The following is a 27,825-nucleotide window of genomic DNA, read 5'->3' on the forward strand; positions in this document are numbered from 1 at the left end:
ATGGGGAATAACTGGAGGAATGTAATGAAGTGCGTTCTGTGGTTGTGTTGGCTATGTGAGCCGTATAGTGCAGCAATGAGCACCAGCTGAGAGACTGCTGGGGACACATCAAAGGCCCATAATTGGCTCATAATCCAGCGGCTGGGGACGACCGTCTAACAGGACGAACGTTTACATGTTGCCCATAGCAACCAGACTCTCCCGATTCTTCTTGGAATACATAGGAAAAACAAAAAGACGAATGCTATTGTCGGTAACAAAAAACCGCTTTCCGTCGTAATTCTGTTTACGAATGTTGTCTGCGTTGTATCTGTAGGTACGAGACATGTTTTCCATGGCGAAGAAGAACGCACCGTGCATCCTCTTTATTGACGAGATCGATGCTGTTGGAAGGAAGAGGGGCAAGGCAGCTTCGGAGGGCACAGCGAGCAAGAAAATACCCTCAACCAGCTGCTGGTGGAGATGGACGGTGAGCAAAACCCGCACAGCATTATGGGACGTAATCAGAGGCAGGTTTGTGTTAGGTTCAGGCTCCATTCACACTTGTGCTGCTCCAGAGTCACACGATTTCCAGTGGTCTATGGAGGGCGACTTTGAATCCATCTTTACGCCATCTGGGACTAAGTCACACCAAAGCAGGGACCTTTGTTCTGTCGCACTGATCTGAGCAGGAGCCAACTGGACTGTTTATGTGGCCAAAGTCACATGATCAGTCGTACAAGTGTGATTGGAGCCTCGTACGGCGTCTTCTAGAACGAAACGTTGGTAGGTTGTGTTCCTGCTGTCAGTGTTGTACTAGGTTACTGCTTCCTCCATCATCTTCCAGGATGGAATGACTTAGAGGCATCACTCCTCCTAACACGCAGCAAACACAACCACAACAACACTTTTAAAGTGGTTGTAAACCCTCCATATATCCAGTGAAGTGAATGGCCTCAGGTGATACAAATCCTCCTACATAAGTTGTACCTGTTTATCTGCAGCCATTGGTCCTGTGCATCCTTGTAAAACTCAGGGATGAAAAGGATTTTTCACAGACGTAGGGGGCAGGGAGCTGCATTCACATACTGTACAAGAGCTCTGAGAGCTGATTGGAAGGAAGGGACACACCTCCTTCAGACAGCATACAGGAACATAGCTGAGGCTGTCAATCACAGGCTGTGTGCTGGAGCTCCCTCCCCTGTCACCATTTTTCTCCTGGTGTCAGGAAAACTTGTCAGAAGTGACTCGTGCAGATAGCAGGGGAAGGAGGCAGCAGACAGAAATGACACCCAGTGCTCTGGAGAGAGGCAAGTACACGCTATAGAGGGATGTGCTCTGTTAGATGTCTGAGGTTTATAACCACTTTAAAGGAGATCTCATCAGGGATTGGGCAATTGAGAAACTGGGACTGTTGATGAGGGCCGAGCTTAAATCTCAATATTTTCAGACCTGGGAACGTCTGTAAGTATGTGAATGTGGACGCCTGTCACCCCGCCTGGGTGCTTCCTTGCTGCTGGGACGCAGGAACAAGGTATTCTAGGCAGGCATTGCACCCAAGAAACTAGACGACACTTGCTTAGGTGCAACTGGAACTGTTTATTGAACAGAAATACAGGTTTTTATACACTCCAGAAATAGGGCAGCCCCCACGTGAACAATAAAAACAAATATTACACATAAACATCCCACACTGATTACATAGCGAGGTAAAGTTGACACCAGACTAATCCCATCATGTAGGAACCTCCAGGAGGACCAGCCAACAGACAGAAAACTATAGGTGACTCCATTAACAATGGAACAAAAACAACGGTAAACCCATCACACCCTAATAAACAGATCACAGCCGGAGGCCTCGGCATTGGGTGGCTTTGAGCTGATTATATTACCATCCGCTCTGAGTTTGGGGGGGGGGGGGGGAGTTGAAGCAGTCAATGCTGGTTTGGGCACAGAGACCCCAAATCTGTCTCCTGGTCCTCAGTTCTCAGAATCCGTGTGTTTTTGGGGAGACACGGGCTTGAACCTGAAGTGAAACTACTCCAAAGGTCCCGCCAGGCACACCCCTCCCAAAGCATAGTCCCCAATGCCCCGTCCCGGTTTGGGTCTGTCACAGTGAACAGAAATCCAATACCTGGCACTAGGAATAATCGGTACAACTGCCCATGAAGTAGGTCTCTTTCAGCAAGACAGTCTAGGTGTGGTAAAGAATGGGGGCCGAGCAGTGATTTTACCACCCCCCTCCTGAACTATAAAATAACAGCCGAACGGAGCTGTCGCGGCATTTTTGACTTGGGAGGCAGAGATTGGCGAGCAGCAATGCTTGTCATACTCGTCCATTGAGTTCAGTAAGGCCGCGCTGCAAATGCAACGCTCTCCCACCAGATCCGAGGCTGCTTGCTGCACTACTCAGCTCCTCAGGCTCTCTCCTTCCACTTCTTGCAGCCCCCCATACAGACGTCTGTCAGCATGCCTCTCCGAGCGGAGGGGGGACTCCTAGCAGATCCCGCTGCTGTCAATCAAATTCTGTGGTGGGGGGAGGGGCTGAACCACCCTGTCTGTGTCAATGGATACAGACAAGGTAGCTCAGGAGCGAGCCTGCTAAAGTGCCCCATAGGAAGCAGCTTGCTGTGGGGGGCACTCGCTAAAGAGGAGGAGCCAGGAGCTCCGGTGGATGACCCCAGAAGAGGAGGATCATTGCAGAGCCGGTAAGTAGAACGTTTGTTATTTAAAAAGGGGAAAAAAATGTAACTTTAATGTTCCTTCATGGCCACTTCCTCCATGTCTCTCATCATGGAGCCTTTGTCTGCGGGGACCCCAAGTGAATGCGGGGTCCGGGGAGAGCGGATATAGTGAATGCGGGGTCCGGGGAGAGCGGATACAGTGAATGCGGGGTCCAGGGAGAGCGGATGTAGTGAATGCGGGGTCCGGGGAGAGCGGATATAGTGAATGCGGGGTCCGGGGAGAGCGGATGTAGTGAATGCGGGGTCCGGGGAGAGCGGATGTAGTGAATGCGGGGTCCGGGGAGAGCGGATACAGTGAATGCGGGGTCCGGGGAGAGCGGATGTAGTGAATGCGGGGTCCGGGGAGAGCGGGTACAGGGAATGCGGGGTCCGGGGAGAGCGGGTACAGGGAATGCGGGGTCCGGGGAGAGCGGATACAGTGAATGCGGGGTCCGGGGAGAGCGGGTACAGGGAATGCGGGGTCCGGGGAGAGCGGATATAGTGAATGCGGGGTCCGGGGAGAGCGGATATAGTGAATGCGGGGTCCGGGGAGAGCGGATATAGTGAATGCGGGGTCCGGGGAGAGCGGATATAGGGAATGCGGGGTCCAGGGAGAGCGGGTACAGGGAATGCGGGGTCCGGGGAGAGCGGATATAGGGAATGCGGGGTCCGGGGACAGCGGATATAGTGAATGGGGGGTCCGGGGAGAGCGGATATAGTGAATGCGGGGTCCGGGGAGAGCGGATATAGGGAATGCGGGGTCCGGGGAGAGCGGATATAGTGAATGCGGGGTCCGGGGAGAGCGGATACAGTGAATGCGGGGTCCGGGGAGAGCGGATATAGTGAATGCGGGGTCCGGGGAGAGCGGGTACAGGGAATGCGGGGTCCGGGGAGAGCAGATATAGGGATTGCAGGTTCCGGGACATAAGGAGTGATGTTCTGTCATCCAGCAGGGGAGAGCAGTGCAGCAGAGGCAGCGTTGTCATCTAAGTACAGGAAGTGAGGAGCTGACTGCATTTGAGGAGGGATTGCCCAGATGTAGAGCTCCTGCGGTCCCTGTATCTCCATCGCATGGTCCCTGTATCTCCATCGCATGGTCCCTGTATCTCCATCGCATGGTCCCTGTATCTCCATCGCATGGTCCCTGTATCTCCATCGCATGGTCCCTGTATCTCCATCGCATGGTCCCTGTATCTCCATCGCATGGTCCCTGTATCTCCATCGCATGGTCCCTGTATCTCCATCGCATGGTCCCTGTATTTCCATCGCATGGTCCCTGTATCTCCATCGCATGGTCCCTGTATCTCCATCGCATGGTCCCTGTATCTCCATCACATGGTCCCATACTCCAGCACTGGTCTCCACTGATGACAGATGGGAGCTGAGGCCTATGGCTGTGGATGTTTCCAGTCCAGGTGTGTTTATTGCAGGGAATGCTGTGGCCCCCATAGGGCAAAATAGGCGACTTGCCTTTCCTCTGCAATCCTTGCAGGAACCCCACCCCATGATGCAGAGTCCTTCCCTAGTCCCAGAGTCTGGAGCTGGGAGGAGAGGCAGCGATGGTGGATATGAGTGGAAACGCTTCTCCAAAGCTGTCAGGGTATGTGAACGTTGCATGATTCTGTGCTGCCAGCAGGGGGCAGGAGAGTGCCGTTCCCTGTGCAGTCAGCCATGTTTAATAACCTTTCCTGCTAATTGATGGAACAGAATAAATCCTCATTCAGGTCATTGCAAGAAAATGGTCCTATAGACGAGCCGGAGATCTGTGCAGAAAAGAATTTCCAGTCACGATTCTGTGTGATTTCTGTCAGAACACGGCAAACAATTCATTTACAAAACTAGTTTTCTGTGTTCATTTACTGCCGCAATACGCAGGCAATCCCGGGCCACGGCGCACGGGCCACGTGGATCCTTCATTGATCCAAAACACAGAATCCAGCTGTATGCTTTGATCATCCGCAGGGCCCCTTACCCCAGATGACTCCTTCATTAACGTATGTGGGGGCCAAAAACTGCATTTACATGTCGGGGGCAGCTCTGGGCTGGGGGGGGGAACTATTGAATTCCTTCATTTATTTTTAGCGTGCTAATGGAGAGAATCACAAAATCAGAGTTAGGTGGGTGGTAACATTTCTCGAAGTCGTCTGTCTGTTCAATACATCGGAGGGCAAAATAAATTGTCTGTCTGTCTGTCTGTCTGCCTGCCTGTCTGTCTGCCTGCCTGTCTGTCTGCCTGCCTGTCTGTCTGTCTGCCTGTCTGTCTGTCTGCCTGTCTGTCTGTCTGCCTGTCTGTCTGTCTGCGTGTCTGTCTGTCTGCGTGTCTGTCTGTCTGCGTGTCTGTCTGCCTGCGTGTCTGTCTGCCTGCGTGTCTGTCTGCCTGCGTGTCTGTCTGTCTGTCTGTCTGCCTGTCTGTCTGTCTGCCTGTCTGTCTGTCTGCCTGTTTGCCTGCCTGCCTGTCTGCCTGCCTGTCTGTCTGCCTGTCTGTGTGTCTGTCTGTGTGTCTGTCTGTCTGCCTGTCTGTCTGCCTGTCTGTCTGCCTGTCTGCCTGCCTGTCTGCGTGTCTGTCTGTGTGCCTGCCTGTCTGTCTGCGTGTCTGTCTGCCTGCGTGTCTGTCTGCCTGCCTGCCTGCCTGTTTGCCTGCCTGCCTGTCTGCCTGCCTGTCTGCGTGTCTGTCTGTGTGCCTGCCTGCCTGCCTGTCTGCCTGTCTGTCTGTCTGCCTGTCTGTGTGCCTGTCTGTCTGTCTGCCTGTCTGTGTGCCTGTCTGTCTGTCTGCCTGTCTGTCTGCGTGTCTGCCTGTCTGTCTGTCTGTCTGTCTGCGTGTCTGTCTGTCTGCCTGTCTGTCTGTCTGTCTGCGTGTCTGTCTGTCTGCGTGTCTGTCTGTCTGCGTGTCTGTCTGTCTGCGTGTCTGTCTGTCTGCGTGTCTGTCTGTCTGCCTGTCTGTCTGTCTGTCTGCCTGTCTGCGTGTCTGACTGTTTGTCTGCCTGTCTGTCTGCCTGTCTGTCTGCCTGCCTGTCTGTCTGCCTGTCTGTCTGCCTGCCTGTCTGTCTGCCTGCCTGTCTGTCTGCCTGTCTGCCTGTCTGCCTGTCTGTCTGTCTGCGTGTCTGTCTGCCTGCGTGTCTGTCTGCCTGCGTGTCTGTCTGCCTGCGTGTCTGTCTGTCTGTCTGTCTGCCTGTCTGTCTGTCTGCCTGTCTGTCTGTCTGCCTGTCTGTCTGTCTGCCTGCCTGCCTGCCTGCCTGTTTGCCTGCCTGCCTGTCTGCCTGCCTGTCTGTCTGCCTGTCTGTGTGTCTGTCTGCGTGCCTGTCTGTCTGCCTGTCTGTCTGCCTGTCTGCCTGCCTGTCTGCGTGTCTGTCTGTGTGCCTGCCTGTCTGTCTGCGTGTCTGTCTGCCTGCGTGTCTGTCTGCCTGCCTGCCTGCCTGTCTGCCTGCCTGTCTGCGTGTCTGTCTGTGTGCCTGCCTGCCTGTCTGCGTGTCTGTGTGCCTGCCTGCCTGTCTGTGTGCCTGTCTGTCTGCCTGTCTGTCTGCGTGTCTGCCTGTCTGTCTGCCTGTCTGTCTGTCTGTCTGTCTGCGTGTCTGTCTGTCTGCGTGTCTGTCTATCTGCCTGTCTGTCTGTCTGTCTGCGTGTCTGTCTGCGTGTCTGACTGTTTGTCTGCCTGTCTGTCTGCCTGTCTGTCTGCCTGCCTGTCTGTCTGTCTGCCTGTCTGTCTGCCTGCCTGTCTGTCTGCCTGTCTGCCTGTCTGTCTGTCTGCCTGTTTGTTTGTCTGTCTGCCTGTTTGTTTGTCTGTCTGCCTGTTTGTTTGTCTGTCTGCCTGTTTGTTTGTCTGTCTGCCTGCCTGTCTCTGTCTGCCTGTCTGTCTGTCTGCCTGCCTGCCTGTCTCTGTCTGCCTGCCTGTCTGTCTGCCTGTCTCTGTCTGCCTGTCTGTCTGTCTGTCTGTGCAAAGCTTCTTGACATTTCCTTTCTGTTCACCCCGATAGGTTTCAGTACTGATACCAATGTGGTTGTTCTGGCCGGCACGAACAGACCGGACATCCTGGACCCAGCTCTGATGAGACCGGGAAGATTCGATCGTCAAATTTACATAGGTAAAGCGGGGGAGGGGGGGGGGCGTTTAATAACGCTGGTAACGTTCGCTGTGTAAAGTGGCGGTTTATGGACTGGCTTCTGTCGAATGATCGTCCTGATGGACAACCAGCAATTGAACAGCCGTTGCAGCCAATGTCTTCAGTGCTGATCCGTGTATTCTGATGGGTCCCCGCTATCAGAATACTATAGTGCGGCGAGGGAGATCCCTGATTCCACATTGTTTACATGGAGGTTTACATGGAGGTTTACATGGAGGTTTACATGGAGGTTTACATGGAGGTTTACATGGAGGTTGGGATCTTTGAGCTTTTTTTCTTCATTCAATCTGCTGGTTGAATGAGAAAAAAAAATCTGTCACTGTATACAGAGCTTGAGGTTCTTATTGGCAATCTAAAGATCTCTCTAGCGCAGGTTTTAGCTATTCGAGACGGTAGAGGATGTCTCATGAAAACAAATCTGCAGCTTTGTTTCAAAAATCAATATTGTAATGAACCCAGAACACGTCCTAAATCCGCAATCTAAGGCTCCATGTGCACTGCAGCCGATAAACGGGCGTTCGGGAGATGTTCTGCGTTTTCCCAGCAGCTCCTGAACTCTCCCTAATGTCCTCCTATGTGTCCGTGTACACAGAGTCCTGTACAGGCAGCTGCGTTTACAGTCCTTTACGGGCAGCTGCGTTTACAGTCCTTTACGGGCAGCTGCGTTTACAGTCCTTTACGGGCAGCTGCGTTTACAGTCCTTTACGGGCAGCTGCGTTTACAGTCCTTTACGGGCAGCTGCGTTTACAGTCCTTTACGGGCAGCTGCATTTACAGTCCTTTACGGGCAGCTGCATTTACAGTCCTTTACGGGCAGTGGAGTTTACAGTCCTGTACAGGCAGCTGCGTTTACAGTCCTTTACGGGCAGTGGAGTTTACAGTCCTTTACGGGCAGCTGCGTTTACAGTCCTTTACGGGCAGCTGCGTTTACAGTCCTTTACGGGCAGCTGCGTTTACAGTCCTTTACGGGCAGCTGCGTTTACAGTCCTTTACGGGCAGCTGCGTTTACAGTCCTTTACGGGCAGCTGCGTTTACAGTCCTTTACGGGCAGCTGCGTTTACAGTCCTTTACGGGCAGCTGCGTTTACAGTCCTTTACGGGCAGCTGCATTTACAGTCCTTTACGGGCAGTGGAGTTTACAGTCCTTTACGGGCAGTGGAGTTTACAGTCCTGTACAGGCAGCTGCGTTTACAGTCCTTTACGGGCAGTGGAGTTTACAGTCCTTTACGGGCAGCTGCGTTTACAGTCCTTTACGGGCAGCTGCGTTTACAGTCCTTTACGGGCAGCTGCGTTTACAGTCCTTTACGGGCAGCTGCGTTTACAGTCCTTTACGGGCAGCTGCGTTTACAGTCCTTTACGGGCAGCTGCGTTTACAGTCCTTTACGGGCAGCTGCGTTTACAGTCCTTTACGGGCAGCTGCGTTTACAGTCCTTTACGGGCAGCTGCGTTTACAGTCCTTTACGGGCAGCTGCGTTTACAGTCCTTTACGGGCAGCTGCGTTTACAGTCCTTTACGGGCAGCTGCGTTTACAGTCCTTTACGGGCAGCTGCGTTTACAGTCCTTTACGGGCAGCTGCGTTTACAGTCCTTTACGGGCAGCTGCATTTACAGTCCTTTACGGGCAGCTGCATTTACAGGCCTTTACGGGCAGCTGCATTTACAGGCCTTTACGGGCAGTGGAGTTTACAGTCCTGTACAGGCAGCTGCGTTTACAGTCCTTTACGGGCAGCTGCATTTACAGTCCTTTACGGGCAGTGGAGTTTACAGTCCTTTACGGGCAGTGGAGTTTACAGTCCTTTACGGGCAGCTGCATTTACAGTCCTTTACGGGCAGCTGCATTTACAGTCCTTTACGGGCAGCTGCGTTTACAGTCCTTTACGGGCAGCTGCGTTTACAGTCCTTTACGGGCAGCTGAATTTACAGTTGTTTTTTGAACGCACCAAACTTGCGTTCAGGAGTAGATTTTATCAGCGTTGTAAACGCGGCTAACCGCGTTTATAAGCGTTTGCGTTTGGAAAACACTTCCATTTCCAGATGCTGTACAAAGCCTTTTTTCATCATGAAAAATGCATGCAAAGCGTTTTCCTGGTACTCAGATGGACCCGGTACACCGTACGTTGAGATGAAAGAAAATATGTTAGACCAGGGGAGGACTGACAACTCGTAGGGCCCCCGGGCAATAGGGGATCATGGGGCCCCTGTGTCCTTGACCACACTCAAAGCACACCCAAAAAAGCCTATAAAAGGCACCAGGGGCATTTCATGGGGCCCCCTACTGACCCTGGCCCCCGGGCAGTGCCCGAGTGCTCTAATGGTCAGTCCGCCCCTGTGTTGGACACGGCTGCAATAATTTCTGCACAGAAATGAGCCGGAACATCCAAACACCACAAAGAAAAAAAGACAGCTAATCTCAACACATACTACTCTCCCTGCGTCTGCTCTCCCCGGCTTCTGCTCTCTCCATTCCTCTCAAAATGTCTGAAATAGTTAATCTTTTACTCTTTTTCAGTGCATTCTGGGCATTTGGGAGGGTCTCCTGAGGTTATCTTTAAAAAACGCTTCTAAATGCAAACGCTCATAAACGCGGTGTGCAAACGCGGCTAAACTGCTGTTTTTTAACCTCCCGGTTTCCATCGTTCAGAAGTGTACACGAGCCCAAGTGCTGCACCTATTTTCCACATAAACTCCGATTTTTGCCACGGTCTTCCTAACTGAACTCATCCAATCTGGTGGCCGCTGACATATCGATATCTGACCATCTAGGCTCCCGTGGAGGAAGTCCTGTACTCAGCGCAGTCCCAGTCAATGCATCTGCCCATTACTACAGATGAGCTCAGACTTCCTCTGAATTCTTCTCTAGCTGAACATCCAAATCATGCTTTTTTTATTTTTATTTTTTTTTATTATTCCATTCAGCTGCAGGCCGGGTCATTCCCCCCCCCCCTGCATCACACGTAAACAAAGGGGTGCTGGTGATGCCCATGTATGGACACATGCCCATGTTCAGTGTCATTGGCTGAATTGGGGCACTAATGTCCCCAGCACTCCGTCCCTTTGTTTACATGCGCTGCGGGTCAGGGAATGACCTGAGCTGACTGGAGTAAACAAATAATGACTTGTGATGTTCAGGGGCCGCCTGAGCTCATCCCCCCCCACTATCCTCTGTCGGGGCCCATATGTTCGCTGATTAGTGGACATGCTGAGGGGATTAAGCTGCATTGACAAGCTCACCATTCTATCTCAGTAGCTGAACATGGAAGAGCGACATGCCCGCCTCTGGCAGAATACCCCGTAAGCCAGGAAATGTAATAAAGTGCGAGTTTCAGCCAATCTGCTCCGCCTCGGTTTGAACCGCCCATCTGTCAGTTAATTGGCTCAGTTACTTCAGGGTGGGGGCAGGTACATACCATATTGTTCGCTCCATAAGATGCACCTAGGATTTAGAGGAGGAAAACAAGGAAACAAATATTCTGAACCAATGGACTGCAGACAGGAGATGACCAGAGACTGCGGACAGTACAGGAGATGACCAGAGACTGCGGACAGTACAGGAGATGACCGGAGACTGCGGACAGTACAGGAGATGACCAGAGACTGCAGACATAGTACAGGAGATGACCAGAGACTGCAGACATAGTACAGGAGATGACCAGAGACTGCAGACATAGTACAGGAGATGACCAGAGACTGCGGACACAGTACAGGGGATGACCAGAGACTGCAGACACAGTACAGGAGATGACCGGAGACTGCGGACATAGTACAGGAGATGACCAGAGACTGCGGACACAGTACAGGAGATGACCAGAGACTGCAGACACAGTACAGGAGATGACCGGAGACTGCGGACATAGTACAGGAGATGACCAGAGACTGCGGACACAGTACAGGAGATGACCAGAGACTGCAGACACAGTACAGGAGATGACCAGAGACTGCGGACACAGTACAGGAGATGACCAGAGACTGCAGACAGTACAGGAGATGACCAGAGACTGCGGACATAGTACAGGAGATGACCAGAGACTGCAGACACAGTACAGGAGATGACCAGAGACTGCGGACACAGTACAGGGGATGACCAGAGACTGCGGACACAGTACAGGAGATGACCGGAGACTGCAGACACAGTACAGGAGATGACCAGAGACTGCGGACATAGTACAGGAGATGACCAGAGACTGCGGACACAGTACAGGAGATGACCAGAGACTGCGGACATAGTACAGGAGATGACCAGAGACTGCGGACACAGTACAGGAGATGACCAGAGACTGCGGACACAGTACAGGAGATGACCAGAGACTGCGGACACAGTACAGGAGATGACCAGAGACTGCAGACACAGTACAGGAGATGACCAGAGACTGCGGACACAGTACAGGAGATGACCAGAGACTGCGGACATAGTACAGGAGATGACGAGAGACTGCGGACATAGTACAGGAGATGACCAGAGACTGCGGAAACAGTACAGGAGATGACCAGAGACTGCGGACATAGTACAGGAGATGACCAGAGACTGCGGACATAGTACAGGAGATGACCAGAGACTGCGGAAACAGTACAGGAGATGACCAGAGACTGCGGACACAGTACAGGAGATGACCAGAGACTGCGGACACAGTACAGGAGATGACCAGAGACTGCGGACACAGTACAGGAGATGACCAGAGACTACGGACACAGTACAGGAGATGACCAGAGACTGCGGACACAGTACAGGAGATGATCAGAGACTGCGGACACAGTACAGATGATCAGAGACTGCGGACACAGTACAGGAGATGATCAGAGACTGCGGACACAGTACAGATGACCAGAGACTGCGGACACAGTACAGGAGATGATCAGAGACTGCGGACACAGTACAGGAGATGACCAGAGACTGCGGACACAGTACAGGAGATGACCAGAGACTGCGGACACAGTACAGGAGATGACCAGAGACTGCAGACCTGGGGGGAGTGGGTACTCGAATTTGACAGGTACCTCTGCAGAGTTGTCCTCCCTCCCCGTCTTCTGGGACATGTGACAGGTCCCAGAAGACTACAGGACCATTCACAAAGCGCAGCGCTTCTCGCACATGCTCAGTGGGTACTTGGCTGTGAAGCCGCAAGCTGTACCCCGCCGGGTGCCCACACTAAAGATGCCGGCGCCGGGGAGAGAAGACGGTGAGGACAACGCTGGACCGAGGAACAGATAGGAACGGCGGCGGCAGGAATACCGGGCCGGTCATTCCACATTCGCTCCATAAGACGTACAGACATTTTCCCCCATTTTTTGGGGGGAAAAAGTGCGTCTTATGGAGCGAAAAATCCAGTGCGTCTTGTAATTCTATTTCCCGCACAGCTCTGGGCTGAAGGTGAGTATTGCAGCAAAATGGTTTTTTTTTTAGTTCAGCTTTTAATAGTTTCGTAGTTTTTATCTTGCTGTTTATGCCTGGAGTTGTATTTTATTCTGCAGGGAGAGAAGCTGGGGGCATACAGAAGCCCCATTCACACAGGTCGCAGTCATACATGGTCGCAGTCATACATGTCGCAGTCATACATGGTCGCAGTCATACAGGTCGCAGTCACACAGGGTCGCAGTCACACAGGGTCGCAGTCATACATGTCGCAGTCACACAGGTCGCAGTCACACAGGTCGCAGTCACACATGGTCGCAGTCATACATGGTCGCAGTCATACATGGTCGCAGTCATACATGGTCGCAGTCACACAGGGTCGCAGTCACACAGGTCGCAGTCACACAGGTCGCAGTCATACATGGTCGCAGTCATACATGGTCGCAGTCATACATGGTCGCAGTCATACATGGTCGCAGTCATACATGGTCGCAGTCATACATGGTCGCAGTCATACATGGTCGCAGTCATACATGGTCGCAGTCATACATGGTCGCAGTCACACATGGTCGCAGTCACACATGGTCGCAGTCACACATGGTCGCAGTCACACATGGTCGCAGTCACACATGGTCGCAGTCACACATGGTCGCAGTCACACATGGTCGCAGTCATACATGGTCGCAGTCACACATGGTCGCAGTCACACATGGTCGCAGTCACACATGGTCGCATTCACACATGGTCGCAGTCACACATGGTCGCAGTCACACATGGTCGCAGTCACACATGGTCGCAGTCACACATGGTCGCAGTCACACATGGTCGCAGTCACACATGGTCGCAGTCACACATGGTCGCAGTCACACATGGTCGCAGTCATACATGTCGCAGTCATACATGTCGCAGTCATACATGTCGCAGTCATACATGGTCGCAGTCATACATGGTCGCAGTCATACATGGTCGCAGTCATACATGGTCGCAGTCATACATGGTCGCAGTCATACAGGTCACAAGCTCCCAAAAAAAGTGAAGGAATATATTTTTTGGAGGGTGAATGTTTTTGTAACATTGTTTTTTCCTCCCCTTTAGGCCCCCCTGATATAAAAGGCAGAGCCTCCATCTTCAAGGTTCATCTTCGTCCTTTAAAGCTGCCTGAGAGCCTCAGCAAGGACTCCTTGGCCCGGAAGTTAGCAGCCCTGACTCCTGGATTCACAGGTGACGTTGGTTTGCCATAAGGTGATCATAGGGGGAGGTTTCCTAAAGCCGGCCATACGCGGGTCCAATTCCGAAAGAATTTTCTTTTAAAAATCTTTTCTAAGAATTTTTGTTCGAATTTCGCATCATTAGTGGATCACAGAAATGGACGATTTTCGTGTGACCATTGAATTTGAGTGATCAGGCATGTTGGAAATTCTTTGAAAAACGAACGAATTTCGAATCGATGGGAGAATCGTGCGAGAAATCTAAAGCTGTGACCTGGAAAGAAATGAAAGTTCTTTTCTGTAGCAACATGAGCAGAAATTGAAGGTGCGGTTGGCTGAATTTCGAAATTAATGGTGGCGCCATCGGATTACAAAATGCACGAAATTTCAGATTTTCTAAAGAAAATTAGTTTGGAGTTCGACCCGTGTGTGGCCTGCATAAGACTTTAGCATTCAGAATCTGGTGCAGCTCAGCACGGCAGCCAATCAGCTTCTAACTTCAGCTTGTTCAGTGAAGGTTTGGCAATAAAACCTGGAAGCTGATTGGTTCCTATGCAGAGCTGCCCCAGATTTTGTCTTCTCCAGTTTTAGTAAATCTCCCCCACTGGGTGTTACATGGTGACGCTCACTAATTACCCAGATGCCCTCCGCCCTAAATCATAAATCCTGCTACAGGGGGGCAAGGCTGCACAAAGTCACGTATACAGTGAAGGAAATGCGTATTTGCTCCCTGGCTGATGCTGAATGTTCGCCCCTCACACAGAAACGATCGGTCTAACAATGGAATGTTCCCCCCCTCACACAGAAATGATCGGTCTAACAATGGAATGTTGGCCCCTCACACAGAAACGATCGGTCTAACAATGGAATGTTGGCCCCTCACACAGAAACGATCGGTCTAACAATGGAATGTTCGCCCCTCACACAGAAACGATCGGTCTAACAATGGAATGTTCGCCCCTCACACAGAAACGATCGGTCTAACAATGGAATGTTCGCCCCTCACACAGAAACAATCGGTCTAACAATGGAATGTTCGCCCCTCACACAGAAACGATCGGTCTAACAATGGAATGTTCGCCCCTCACACAGAAACGATCGGTCTAACAATGGAATGTTCGCCCCTCACACAGAAACGATCGGTCTAACAATGGAATGTTCGCCCCCTCACACAGAAACGATCGGTCTAACAATGGAATGTTCGGTGTAACACTGAGAGACAGAATACAACAACAAATTCAGCAGAAATGCGTCTAACAAATGATGACGGATCTGCATGTTCATGAGGGAAAGAAGGATTTGATCCCCTATCATTCAGCAGGATTTCTGGCTCCCAGGTGTCTCTCATACAGGTAACAAGCTGAGATTAGAAGCAGTCTCTTAAAGGGAGTGCTGCTAATCTCATTGTGTCACCTGTATAAAAGACACCTGTCCACAGGAGCCATCAAACCATCAGATTCCAAACTCTCCACCATGGCAAAGACCAAAGAGCTGTCCAAGGATGTCAGGGACAAGATGGTAGACCTACACAAGGCTGGACTGGGCTACCAAACTATGGCCAAGCAGCTTGGTGAGAAGGTGACAACAGTTGAGCTCTTTGGCATCAACTCAACTTGCTGTGTTTGGAGGAGGAGGAATGCTGCCTATGACCCCAAGACCACCATCCCAACTGTGAAACGTGGTGGAAACATTCTGCTTTGGGGGTGTTTTTCTGCTAAGGGGACAGGACAACTGCACCACATCAAAGGGACGATGGATGGGGCAATGTACCCTCAAATCTTGGGTGAGAACCTTCTTCCCTCAGCCAGGGCGTTGAAAATGGGTGGTGGATGGGTGTTCCAGCATGACAATGACCCAAAACACACGGCCAAGGCAACAAAGGAGCGGCTCAAGAAGAGGCACATTAAGGTCCTGGAGTGGCCTAGCCAGTCTCCACACCTTCATCCGATTGAAAATCTGTGGAGGAGCTGAAAGTTCGAGTTTCCAAATGTCAGCCACCAAACCTTAATGACTTGGAGAGGATCTGCCAAGAGGAGTGGGCCAAAATCCCTCCTGAGATGTGTGCGAACCTGGGGGCCAACTCCAGGAAACGTCTGACCTCTGTGATGGCCAACAAGGGATTGGCCACCAAGTACTAAGTCATGTTTTGTGAAGGGGATCCAATCCTTCTTTCCCTCATGAACATGCAGATCAGTCATCATTTGTTAGACGCATTTCTGCTGAATTTGTTGTTGTATTCTGTCTTTCAGTGTTACACCGAACATTCCATTGTTAGACCGATCATTTCTGTGTGAGGGGCGAACATTCCATTGTTAGACCGATCATTTCTGTGTGAGGGGCGAACATTCCATTGTTAGACCGATCATTTCTGTGTGAGGGGCGAACATTCCATTGTTAGACCGATCGTTTCTGTGTGAGGGGCGAACATTCCATTGTTAGGCCGATCGTTTCTGTGTGAGGGGTGAACATTCCATTGTTAGACCGATCATTTCTGTGTGAGCGGGAACATTCCATTGTTAGACCGATCATTTCTGTGTGAGGGGCGAACATTCCATTGTTACACCGATCATTTCTGTGTGAGTGGGAACATTCCATTGTTAGACCGATCATTTCTGTGTGAGGGGCGAACATTCCATTGTTACACCGATCATTTCTGTGTGAGGGGCGAACATTCCATTGTTAGACCGATCGTTTCTGTGTGAGGGGCGAACATTCCATTGTTAGACCGATCGTTTCTGTGTGAGGGGCAAACATTCCATTGTTAGACCGATCATTTCTGTGTGAGGGGTGAACATTCCATTGTTAGACCGATCGTTTCTGTGTGAGGGGCGAACATTCCATTGTTAGACCGATCGTTTCTGTGTGAGGGGCGAACATTCCATTGTTAGACCGATCGTTTCTGTGTGAGGGGCGAACATTCCATTGTTAGACCGATCGTTTCTGTGTGAGGGGCGAACATTCCATTGTTAGACCGATCGTTTCTGTGTGAGGGGGAACATTCCATTGTTAGACCGATCATTTCTGTGTGAGGGGCGAACATTCCATTGTTAGACCGATCGTTTCTGTGTGAGGGGGAACATTCCATTGTTAGACCGATCGTTTCTGTGTGAGGGGGAACATTCCATTGTTAGACCGATCGTTTCTGTGTGAGGGGGAACATTCCATTGTTAGACCGATCATTTCTGTGTGAGGGGCGAACATTCACCATCAGGGGGGGGTAAATACGCATTTCCTGCACTGTATATACCAGATTTTGCACTCTCTGGTTTTGGTAAATAAGCCCCCTTGGTGTTCAGTGATGGCTTCTCTTTGGTTTCTGAGCCGTGACTCTGGTCCGTGTTGTTCTGAGCCGTGACTCTGGTCCGTGTTGTTCTGAGCCGTGACTCTGGTCCGTGTTGTTCTGAGCCGTGACTCTGGTCCGTGTTGCAGGGGCCGATATCGCCAACGCATGTAACGAGGCCGCCCTCATCGCAGCCAGGCACCTGAATGAGTTTGTTCGGGAGAAGAATTTTGAGCAAGCCATTGAACGTGTAATTGGAGGTGAGAATTTGGTGAAACATCCGGATATTACTATGTAAAGCTTCCCATATGTGTTCTTGTGTGCCACTTGTTTGAAGACATGAAGAAAGCACAATCGGGGGGGGGGGGGGGGGTCCATTCTCCTGTGGGGCCCCTTCCCTGCGGGATGTTCCTGGTTCCAGCAGGGGACCCCCAGGGACATCTATGTAAGAAGTCCAGACTTGCTCAGCCGGCTGCTTCTGATTCAGAGGAGTGGTGGCTCTGCTGCAGAATGTCACCTACCTTGTTACCCTGTCATGGGGGGGGGTCCGGTCCATTCTCCTGTGGGGCCCCTTCCCTGCGGGATGTTCCTGGTTCCAGCAGGAGACCCCCAGGGACATCTATGTAAGACGTCCAGACTTGCTCAGCCGGCTGCTTCTGATTCAGAGGAGTGGTGGCTCTGCTGCAGAATGTCACCTACCTTGTTACCCTGTCATGGGGGGGGGGGGGGGGGTCCATTCTCCTGTGGGGCCCCTTCCCTGCGGGATGTTCCTGGTTCCAGCAGGAGACCCCCAGGGACATCTATGTAAGACGTCCAGACTTGCTCCTGATTCAGAGGAGTGGTGGCTCTGCTGCAGAATGTCACCTACCTTGTTACCCTGTCATGGGGGGGGGGGGGGTACACGAGCAACCCTGCACTATGTATTACCTCTCCATATCTGCTCTTCACACAGCCATAGTCCAGACTCTTCACACTAAATAGCTTTTTTGATACTCCGCTAACAGCAAAGTGAAAGGTATTTGGCTAAAGTGGCTCTAAAGGTAAAAGCAGTTCTGTGCATTAAGGAAAAATACCTGCATGCAGCTCCCCCTCCCCCTCCCCAGCCCCCCCCCCCCAGCCCCCTCCCCAGCCCCCGCTCTACTTACCTGAGTCTGCTCTCAATCCAGCGCTGTGTACAAGAGCAGTAGCTCTCTCTTGGCTCTCTCTCATCACTGGACAGGGAGGCAGCATTGGGACACATCAACTCCTTCTGCTACTATTCACAGCTAGTGAGGCGGGGGGGGGGGGGGGGGGGCTAAGCTGCGCTCTGTGTGTCTATGGACACAGAGCACGTCTTGGGGTCCAGCCCGCATGAGTGCCCCCATAGCAAGTGGCTTGTTATGGGAGCACTTGGCAGGGTGAGGCACCAGGACCACCAGCAGGGGACCCCACAGGAGGAGGATCTGGCCCACCATTAAAAACAAGGTAAGTACAGTATAACAGATTTGGTGTTTCAAAAAAAAAAAAATAATTTTTTTTTAAAATGATCCTTTTTATCATCACATTCACTTATACTGACCCTCTGTTCCCAGGATTGGAGAAGAAGACTCAGGTCCTTCAGCCTGAAGAGAAGCGCACAGTGGCTTATCATGAAGCCGGCCATGCTGTGGTTGGTTGGTTTTTGGAACATGCAGATCCTTTACTAAAGGTAATGTGCAGAAACCTTCCCCCGTCTGTCTTCTGTGTGTCTTTGTTCCGGTTTCCACCCAGAATAGAAATAATTATAAAATCATAAAATCCAGATCAGAGAATGATCTTCCCCAAATCGCTTTGTTCTGTCCGTGTCACCAATCGTATCCTTCGTATACAATGCCACGTGTCTGCACACAGCATCCAGATATCAGGCCACGTCTGAGAAGTACTCTGTCTGCCCAACTGGCTCCAGCCAATCCCTGTCTGGATAGCAACCCCGTACCCATTGAGAGTTTCTTGCTGGAGTGTGAATAGAGACCTGGTAGGTATATGGGACTAAGGATACATATATATATATAAACCTGCGCTAATAAGAACACAATAGATCAGTGGTTCTTAACCTGGGTTCGATGGAACCCCAGGGGTTCGGTGAGTCGGTCTCACGGGTTCGGTGGAGGTGAAGACCCACACCCGACTCATATGATTCGTGCAGTAAATATTCATTATTATGTTTTTGTTTTTCTGTGAAAATCATGTTTTAACGGTTTTGTTCATTTTGCGCACCTATGTATAAATACTGTATATACCGATGTTTTGAATTTTAAAAATCATATTTTATTTTTCCAATTAAGAAGGGTTCGGTGAATGCGCATATGAAACTGGTGGGGTTCAGTACCTCCAACAAGGTTAAGAACCACTGCAATAGATAATCAATAATCAAACATGAGGTGTAACACATATAGCAGCTGAACACAAACACCTGATATTAGGCAATCAGCAATAAATACAGAAAAGTTACAAATAATCATAAGAAAACAGTGGAAAACGTGTCACAAAAATAGTCCATCCAAAAATAAAAGAAAAGTCCCAGAAGCTGTGTGGAAACAAAATCAAACCAAGTTGTCGTGTCACCAACCACTACAGAAGGCTTACCAGAAAGGCGTGACCCCCCCCCCCCCCCCCCCCCCCGTTAGGAGCGGTCAGTCACACTTTATTAAACAATCCAGAAAGCCGGTCACTCGAATCCGCCTCCAGATCACCAAAACAGCAGGTAAGGATCTTCCAAACAATGGGCCTTAACCTCCTTGGCGGTATTCCTGAGTGTAGCTCGGGGTAACATTTCAGTACCAAGAGCAGTAACCCCGAGCTACACTCGGGAATACCATGCGGCGTTGCTCCGGCATGTGTTCTTCACTTACCTTACCCTGCGCTCCCACGATGTGTCCCCTGCAGCGTCCCCGGCCATCTCCTCCGGCCGATGCCGGCATCCGGCTTCTGTGTCCTGTCCCTGTGACGTCGGGACGTACGGGCGCCGCCGCCGGCGGGAAATTTAAAAATTTTAAAAAATGTCATTTTTTTTTTTTTTTCATTTTACATAGTAAAACATTGCTGTTTCAACCTATTTCACATACATTTTGTCCCGAGTGCTTTGTCCTGCACCCTGCCTGCATTTTGTCTGTTCTTTCTGCCTGGAAACTGAGAAACGTCCATGGCGTCCAAAAAGTGTCCCTTTAGGTCAGACGCGGTTTAGATCAGCTAGAGAACAGCGATAGTAAATCAGAACCACTTGCAGAATTGAGTGATAATGATTGGTGGGGGAAATTCCTCATCAGAAACTGAAAACGATTTTGCGACTGAGCTCAGCGATGGGCCAACTTGGCGCTATATTTCACATTTCAGTGTTTTTGGTTTGATTATATTATTGAATTAAATTTATTATTATTTTGATATTATTTTTATGATTATTTATTAAATTATAATTTATGATTTTGTGTTTTAAATTTTATCATACCCGGGATGTTTACTAGACTCTTGTTCGGACAGATTTCAGTGAGTTTTTCCTAAAAATTACAGCCTACAATAAAAAAAATACATATTTCCATGCAAAAAAATGGTACCGCTTTCAGCACCAAAAATCTGAAATAATCATACCGCCAGGGAGGTTAATTAGGGTAGATGTAAGCAAGCATCATTATGGCCGCCATAGGGCTCCACCCTACGTGTTTTGTCACAGGTAACGTCATCAGGGGCCGAATATATAGGTATATGGGACTTCAGCCCCAAACAAAAGGGAACCTGCACAAAACGGTGCTCATTGTCACTGCTTGTCCTTCAACACAACTTATTGGAGCAATTATTACGGAGATTGGGAAGCTCACCGGGGGCCGAGCGCATCAACATATGTCAAGCTAAAGTATTTATTTTAAATTTTTTTTGGTAGAAAAAAAAGGCCTTTTTCTAGGTGACTGATGTGCACTTTGCCCGCATCGCCTCCTGGGATATGTTGCCTCCTGTCCATCCCAGGAGGCATAGTCCTTCACTGGGAAAAGGTGAGAGGGCGTGGCTGGCCAGCACCCCATCAGTGTAGCCGTCGGCCCAACCCGGAAAGGCAGGCAGCTTACCAATGATGTCACAGAAGATGGCAGTGCAGGACCGAGAGGGGTGCAGAGAAGAAGCGGACCCCAACAGGACCACGCCGGAGCCCGACAGGACCACGCCGTATTGCGTCAGGACCACGCCGGATCGCGACAGGACCACGCCGGATCGCGACAGGACCACGCCGGATCGCGACAGGACCACGCCGGATCGCGACAGGACCACGCCGGATCCCGACAGGACCACTCCGGATCCCGACAGGACCACGCCGGATCCCAACAGGACAATAAAGGCGTGAAAGGGTGCTGCGCTGCTTGGTGCATGATCAGTGGAAACATACATGACATGAACTCCATGTAAATATGTCCTCATCCAAGTGTCAACATACCGTATAGAAACATATAAATAAGTGCAAACAATGCCAAGTGACAGTAACAGCCGCAAACAAACAGCTATAAAGTGTTGGTGACACAAGTGAATGAATCCATATTGCTGATGTATAAAAAAGTGACTCCCAAATGATCAGTCAAAAAATGATGGATAAGTGACTCAATCCAGAAAAATCAAAAAGTAAATCTGTCCCAAAAAAGATATATAAATATGACAGTCCCATGTCTGGAACATAGTGCATGCGAACACTTTGTTTTTGGGGTCACTTGGGGTAGGGAGGATCACCTCTGTAGTAATGTGCAGGACCTGCAACCAGGTAAGTGGGGGTAAACAAAAAAAGGGGGGGGGGTGTAGGGTAGGGAGCCTAAAGTTCTGCTTTAAGGCGGTATATGAGTGGTGGAGCAATGTTTGTCCCAGGTGACACCACATTGGGCTGCAGATGTCAGGCATACCAAATTCTGAGTGGATTTCTATTGCCGCGCTGCCCTATACCATATGATGACTCCATGATGCTGCCTGTCAGTAATAATGTACTTCAGCTTCCCTCCAAGCTTGCTGGTTTTTGTCACCCATGACTTCCCGCACTCTTCGTTTTCCCCGCACTCTTCGTTTTCCCCGCACTCTTCGTTTTCCCCGCACTCTTCGTTTTCCCCGCACTCTTCGTTTTCCCCGCACTCTTCGTTTTCCCCGCACTCTCCTCTTTGTCCGCACTCTCCTCTTTGTCCGCACTCTCCGCTTTGTCCGCACTCTCCGCTTTGTCCGCACTCTCCGCTTTGTCCGCACTCTCCGCTTTGTCCGCACTCTCCGCTTTGTCCGCACTCTCCGCTTTTCCCGCACTCTCCGCTTTTCCCGCACTCTCCGCTTTGTCCGCACTCTCCGCTTTTCCCGCACTCTCCGCTTTTCCCGCACTCTCCGCTTTTCCCGCACTCTCCGCTTTTCCCGCACTCTCCGCTTTTCCCTCATTCTCCGGACACCAGTAATCCCGGATATTATGTACAGTATAGAGGGCCACATGTTGGTACTATAAGGAAGAATAATAAACAAGTTTGTCAGTCAGAAGTGATTTGTGCGCTGGGCCAGAGCTCATGATTGGTCATTGTAGACTTTCATTATTCTCTGGTCTTCTCTCCCCGTCTTTTCAGGGAGAGGAGGAAGTAACGGACAGTTTTTCTCTTTTTGGGTGTGTGATACTCATGTCTGCTTTTTGTCTAGGTGTCCATCATTCCTCGCGGTAAGGGCCTCGGCTACGCCCAGTACCTCCCCAAGGAGCAGTACCTGTATACCAAAGAGCAGTTATTTGACCGAATGTGCATGATGCTGGGCGGCCGTGTGGCAGAACAGATCTTCTTTGGGCGCATCACAACCGGAGCACAGGATGACCTGAAGAAGGTCACACATACCGCGTATGCACAGGTGAGGAGGCAGGAAGGATTCATACTGTGTTGGTGTTACTCCAACCAAGGCACTCGGGGGTTGATTTACTAAAATCTGCTGCAGCCAATCAGCTTCTAGCTTCAGCTTGCTCAATGAAGCGTTGACAATAAAACCTGGAGGCTGATTGGTTCCTATGCAGAGCTGCCCCAGATTTTACCTTCTCCAGTTTTAGTAAATCTCCCCCACTGGGTGTTACATGGTGGAGCTCACTAATTAATCAGAAGCCCTCCGCCCTAAATCAGAAATACTGCTACAGGGGGGCAAGGCTGCACAAAGTCATGTGTGTATCCGGGATTTGTATTTGAAAATCCTCTGGAGGGGGAAGGGGGGATCCTCTGGAGGGGGAGGGGGGGATCCTCTGGAGGGGGAGGGGGGGGGGAATCCTCTGGAGGGGGAGGGGTTACAGGAGTATTTATTGTAGGTCGCAGTACAGGGCACTTCTGGCTCACAACACGACGTATGTATAGCTGCTCACTCTTCTGATTGGATTCTGTCATGGGGATACTAGTCAGTACCAGTGTGCAGAAGTGTATTTGGTAGGGAAGAATAGATCCCTCCAACGTTGGGGGTCCTCCATGTGGGGGTGTCGCTGCGTTATATACAACTATTAGAATAGTTTCTCATATTTTAGAATGGGGGGACCTCGGGACTGCCCATCATTTTAAAGGGGGCCCCGGGACTGCCCATCATTTTAAAGGGGGCCCCGGGACTGTCCATCATTTTAAAGGGGGCCTCAGGACTGCCGATCATTTTAAAGGGGGCCTCAGGACTGCCCATCATTTTAAAGGGGGCCCCGGGACTGCCCATCATTTTAAAGGGGGCCTCGGGACTGCCCATCATTTTAAAGGGGGCCTCGGGACTGCCCATCATTTTAAAGGGGGCCTCGGGACTGCCCATCATTTTAAAGGGGGCCCCGGGACTGTCCATCATTTTAAAGGGGGCCCCGGGACTGCCCATCATTTTAAAGGGGGCCCCGGGACTGCCCATCATTTTAAAGGGGGCCTCGGGACTGCCCATCATTTTAAAGGGGGCCTCGGGACGGCCCATCATTTTAAAGGGGGCCTCGGGACGGCCCATCATTTTAAAGGGGGCCTCGGGACTGCCCATCATTTTTAAGGGGGCCTCGGGACTGTCCATTTTAAAGGGGACCTCGGGACTGCCCATCATTTTAAAGGGGACCTCGGGACTGTCCATTTTAAAGGGCACCTGGACCAAAGAAAGGTTGAGAAACACTTTTCTACAATGTATATAAACTCCGGCAATGAACTGTCATTGAAAGTGTCTGTAATATCTGTTCCATAAGTGCAAAAAGATAACAGTTGATCCCGCCAGAAATGATGTGAGCTGAGTACTTCCTGTGCTGTCTGCCTCTACTGTATTAATATCAGTTATGTTCCCAGCTACCTCTGGAGACTACAAAACACCTCCCGTTATGTTGTAGAGCAGAGAAGGGGTGTTATGTAGTCCTGCCCTACGGTGACAACACTCCTCCTCTGATATAGTACATTGAGCAAGTGTTGTCACTCCAGGCCAGGTGTCCCTGGCAGGATCACTAGCAGAAAATCTCAGGAAATGCATGCAGCCGCCACATCGGAGGACTAGTAAGCAGCACTTGTATGTTAGTCACTGGTTGTCACCAACACTTTTCCTCCTTCAGGTTGTCACGTTTGGAATGAGCAAGAAGCTGGGTCAGGTGTCCTTCGATCTTGGCCGCCAAGGGGACATACTTGCCGATAAACCTTACAGTGAAGCTACAGCAGAGCTGATTGACCAGGAAGCCAGAGACCTGATCAGTGCCGCCTATGACCGAACCCTGGAGCTGCTGACACGCTGCAAGGATCAGGTGGAGAAGGTAACGCTCTCCTTACATCTATTCTACTTCTTTGCTTTCCTATACGAGGTATCAAATAGATTCCAGTTCTGTCACAGGCTAACTGATGGCAGTACAAGGCTGCACGCACAGTCACAGGGAGAACTGACCTTCATAAGTCAGTGTGCCAAAAGACATCGTCCTGTGTACATCGGGAGCTGTGCAACTGGTGCTATTCTGACCACTTGTATTACCACGTCTGATATTTCATCACGGGCAGCAAGTTAGAACAGAGAGCTTCCACTGCTGTCTCTGAGCAAATGAGAAAGGAGAGAGCCAGGAGAGCTACTGCCATCGTGCAGAGCGCTGAATGGAGATTGGGCTCAGGTAGGTATAGGGGAGCTGGGGGGAGGGGGGGGTAGTTGTACGCAGAAGGTTTCCTTACATTAATGCAGAGAATACATTCAGGTGATCATCCTATAACTCTGGCGTTTGTCACGAACAGGTTGGGAAGCTGTTGCTGGAGAAGGAAGTCCTGGAGAAATCGGACATGATCGAGCTGCTGGGCCCCCGACCTTTCCCTGAGAAGTCCACCTATGAAGAGTTTGTAGAAGGGACGGGCAGTTTTGAGGAGGACATCACCTTACCTGAGGGTCTTAAAGACTGGAATCAGGAAAAGACAGACGGAGATGCAGAGAAGACGCCATAGGAGGGAGCTTTTCAGACATGGATCTTTGGGTATGATCTGCTCATGTATGGAGGCAGAGTCTCAGGGAGGACAGACAACCGTGGACCAAATTTCTTCCATTGTGTCTGTGATGAACCTTACCAAGAGTGCCTGAGCTAGGGCCGGGAAAAGGGGCTTCTCCATACTAGACCAATCATGGGGTGAGGACTTCAGTCTGGTGTCACATCCAACATGGAGGCCTTGCCGCTTCTCCCATTGATATCCACCAATTAGATACTTCTAGACCACATCCAACATGGAGGCCCTGCCACTCCTCCCATTGATATCCACCAATTAGATACTTCGAGAACACATCCATCATGGAGGCCTTGCCACTCCTCCCATTGATATCCACCAATTAGATACTTCGAGAACACATCCAACATGGAGGCCTTGCCGCTCCTCCCATTGATATCCACCAATTAGATACTTCTAGACCACATCCAACATGGAGGCCTTGCCGCTCCTCCCATTGATATCCACCAATTAGATACTTCTAGACCAAATCCAACATGGAGGCCCTGCCACTCCTCCCATTGATATCCACCAATTAGATACTTCTAGACCACATCCAACATGGAGGCCTTGCCACTCCTCCCATTGATATCCACCAATTAGATACTTCTAGACCACATCCAACATGGAGGCCTTGCCGCTCCTCCCATTGATATCCACCAATTAGATACTTCTAGACCACATCCAACATGGAGGCCTTGCCGCTCCTCCCATTGATATCCACCAATTAGATACTTCTAGACCACATCCAACATGGAGGCCTTGCCGCTCCTCCCATTGATATCCACCAATTAGATACTTCTAGATCAAATCCAACATGGAGGCCCTGCCACTCCTCCCATTGATATCCACCAATTAGATACTTTGAGAACACATCCAACATGGAAGAACTGCATTGCCCGTGGTAACCAAATGGATTCCATCTGTCATTTCTTGGGGGGGCGGCATTGCCCTTGGTAACCAATCAGATTCCATCTGTCATCTCTCTGGGGGGCGGCATTGCCCTTGGTAACCAATCAGATTCCATCTGTCATCTCTCTGGGGGGCGGCATTGCCCTTGGTAACCAATCAGATTCCATCTGTCATCTCTCTGGGGGGCGGCATTGCCCTTGGTAACCAATCAGATTCCATCTGTCATCTCTCTGGGGGGCGGCATTGCCCTTGGTAACCAATCAGATTCCATCTGTCATCTCTCTGGGGGCGGCATTGCCCTTGGTAACCAATCAGATTCCATCTGTCATCTCTCGGGGGGGCGGCATTGCCCGTGGTAACCAATCGGATTCCATCTGTCATCTCTCTGGGGGCGGCATTGCCCTTGGTAACCAATCAGATTCCATCTGTCATCTCTCGGGGGGGGTGGCATTGCCCGTGGTAACCAATCAGATTCCATCTGCCATCTCTCGGGGGAGTGGCATTGCCCATGGTAACCAATCAGATTCCATCTGCCATCTCTTGGGGGGGGTGGCATTGCCCGTGGTAACCAATCAGATTCCATCTGTCATCTCTCTGGGGGTGGCATTGCCCGTGGTAACCAATCGGATTCCATCTGTCATCTCTCTGGGGGCGGCATTGCCCGTGGTAACCAATCAGATTCCATCTGCCATCTCTCTGGTGGGTGGCATTGCCCGTGGTAACCAATCAGATTCCATCTGCCATCTCTCGGGGGGCGGGGACTCTGGTTGCTGTAGATCCAGACTTTGATAAATGAGGTGTTTGTGCTTCACATATATTGCAGATTTCAGCACAACCCAGGATGTCTGTGCAGCTCCAAGACCGGTTCACACAGGCAGGCGGCTGGAGGAGTGTCTCTGCAGTGGTCCCGCCTCCTCGCTAATCATGTGATTGAAACTGGCGAATGGCGGATATTTCTGATAAATGCTTAAAGCTGAACTCCAGGCAAGCGGATAAACACACCAACAAAATGCTAATGAAGCGGCTGCTCTAAAGAGGAACTAAACCCCCCGATTTACTGTTTCCTTCCAGGCATGCTGTGAATGAGAACTGTCACAGTTGCTTGTGCTCTCAACTGAAATGTCAATCCACCAAATGGCCAGTGTCCTCACTGATCACATGTGCAGCACGACGGCCACTGCGGATGGAACAGAGGCTGAGACAGCGGCCTGCTTGGCTGTAAAGGATAGGAGGGTTTAGTTCCGCTTTAACTGACAAAGAATTTCTGTTTCTGTCCATCCAGTCCTGAGATTTACACATCACAGCTGGGTGGGTGACACGGCATACGATGACCGTACACATTGGTGATCGGCTTCTGATTGGACAGTGAAGGAGCAGCTGCAGACTCCTGTTTCTGCTCTCACCTCCTATCAGCATGGTCCTTGTTGGCATGTAGCTCCGGGTTCAGCTCCCCCTTTCCCCGTCTGAGCTCTGCTGTACGGGGGGGGGGGGGGGGGCCTGCAGGAGGCCGATATCAGATCAAATTCAGGAATGTAAAACTTGTGGCATCTAAAAACAATCTGAACGCAGATCTGGAATAATTGCGTCTTTGTATTCGCCTGGAGCTCAGCTTGGCGTCAGGACGTATTTATTTACCAAATGCCTTTCCAGGTCCCCATCATGGAAATGTGTGCCGGGATTGTCCTGATATCACGGGTGTCCCCAATGCTGGATAGAACCACAAAATGGCGTGTGAATCGGACGGCGCCGCAGACGTTTCTTGTGACCTTCTATGTAATGATGTTGTTGGGGGAGGGGCCGGGGTTCACTTCCTATTAAAATCATTATTTATCTGAAAA

The 27,825-nt window shown here is 50.7% G+C and overlaps 1 protein-coding gene across 1 annotated transcript; it reads left to right on the plus strand.

Moving 5' to 3' along the window:
- Window positions 1–27,825, plus strand: LOC149427413 (mitochondrial inner membrane m-AAA protease component AFG3L1-like). The gene is given in 10 exon segments (XM_089668067.1): window positions 1–21; window positions 317–401; window positions 404–469; window positions 6,674–6,781; window positions 13,260–13,385; window positions 16,802–16,912; window positions 18,224–18,339; window positions 22,302–22,502; window positions 24,181–24,375; window positions 24,839–27,825. Coding segments are annotated over 10 exon segments (1,233 nt in total). The 3' UTR covers window positions 25,043–27,825.

Source organism: Staurois parvus, unplaced genomic scaffold, assembly GCF_062004578.1.
Source record: "Staurois parvus isolate SC_StPar_1 unplaced genomic scaffold, SC_StPar_1.0 ptg003789l, whole genome shotgun sequence".
NCBI classification, from domain to species: Eukaryota; Metazoa; Chordata; class Amphibia; order Anura; family Ranidae; genus Staurois; species Staurois parvus.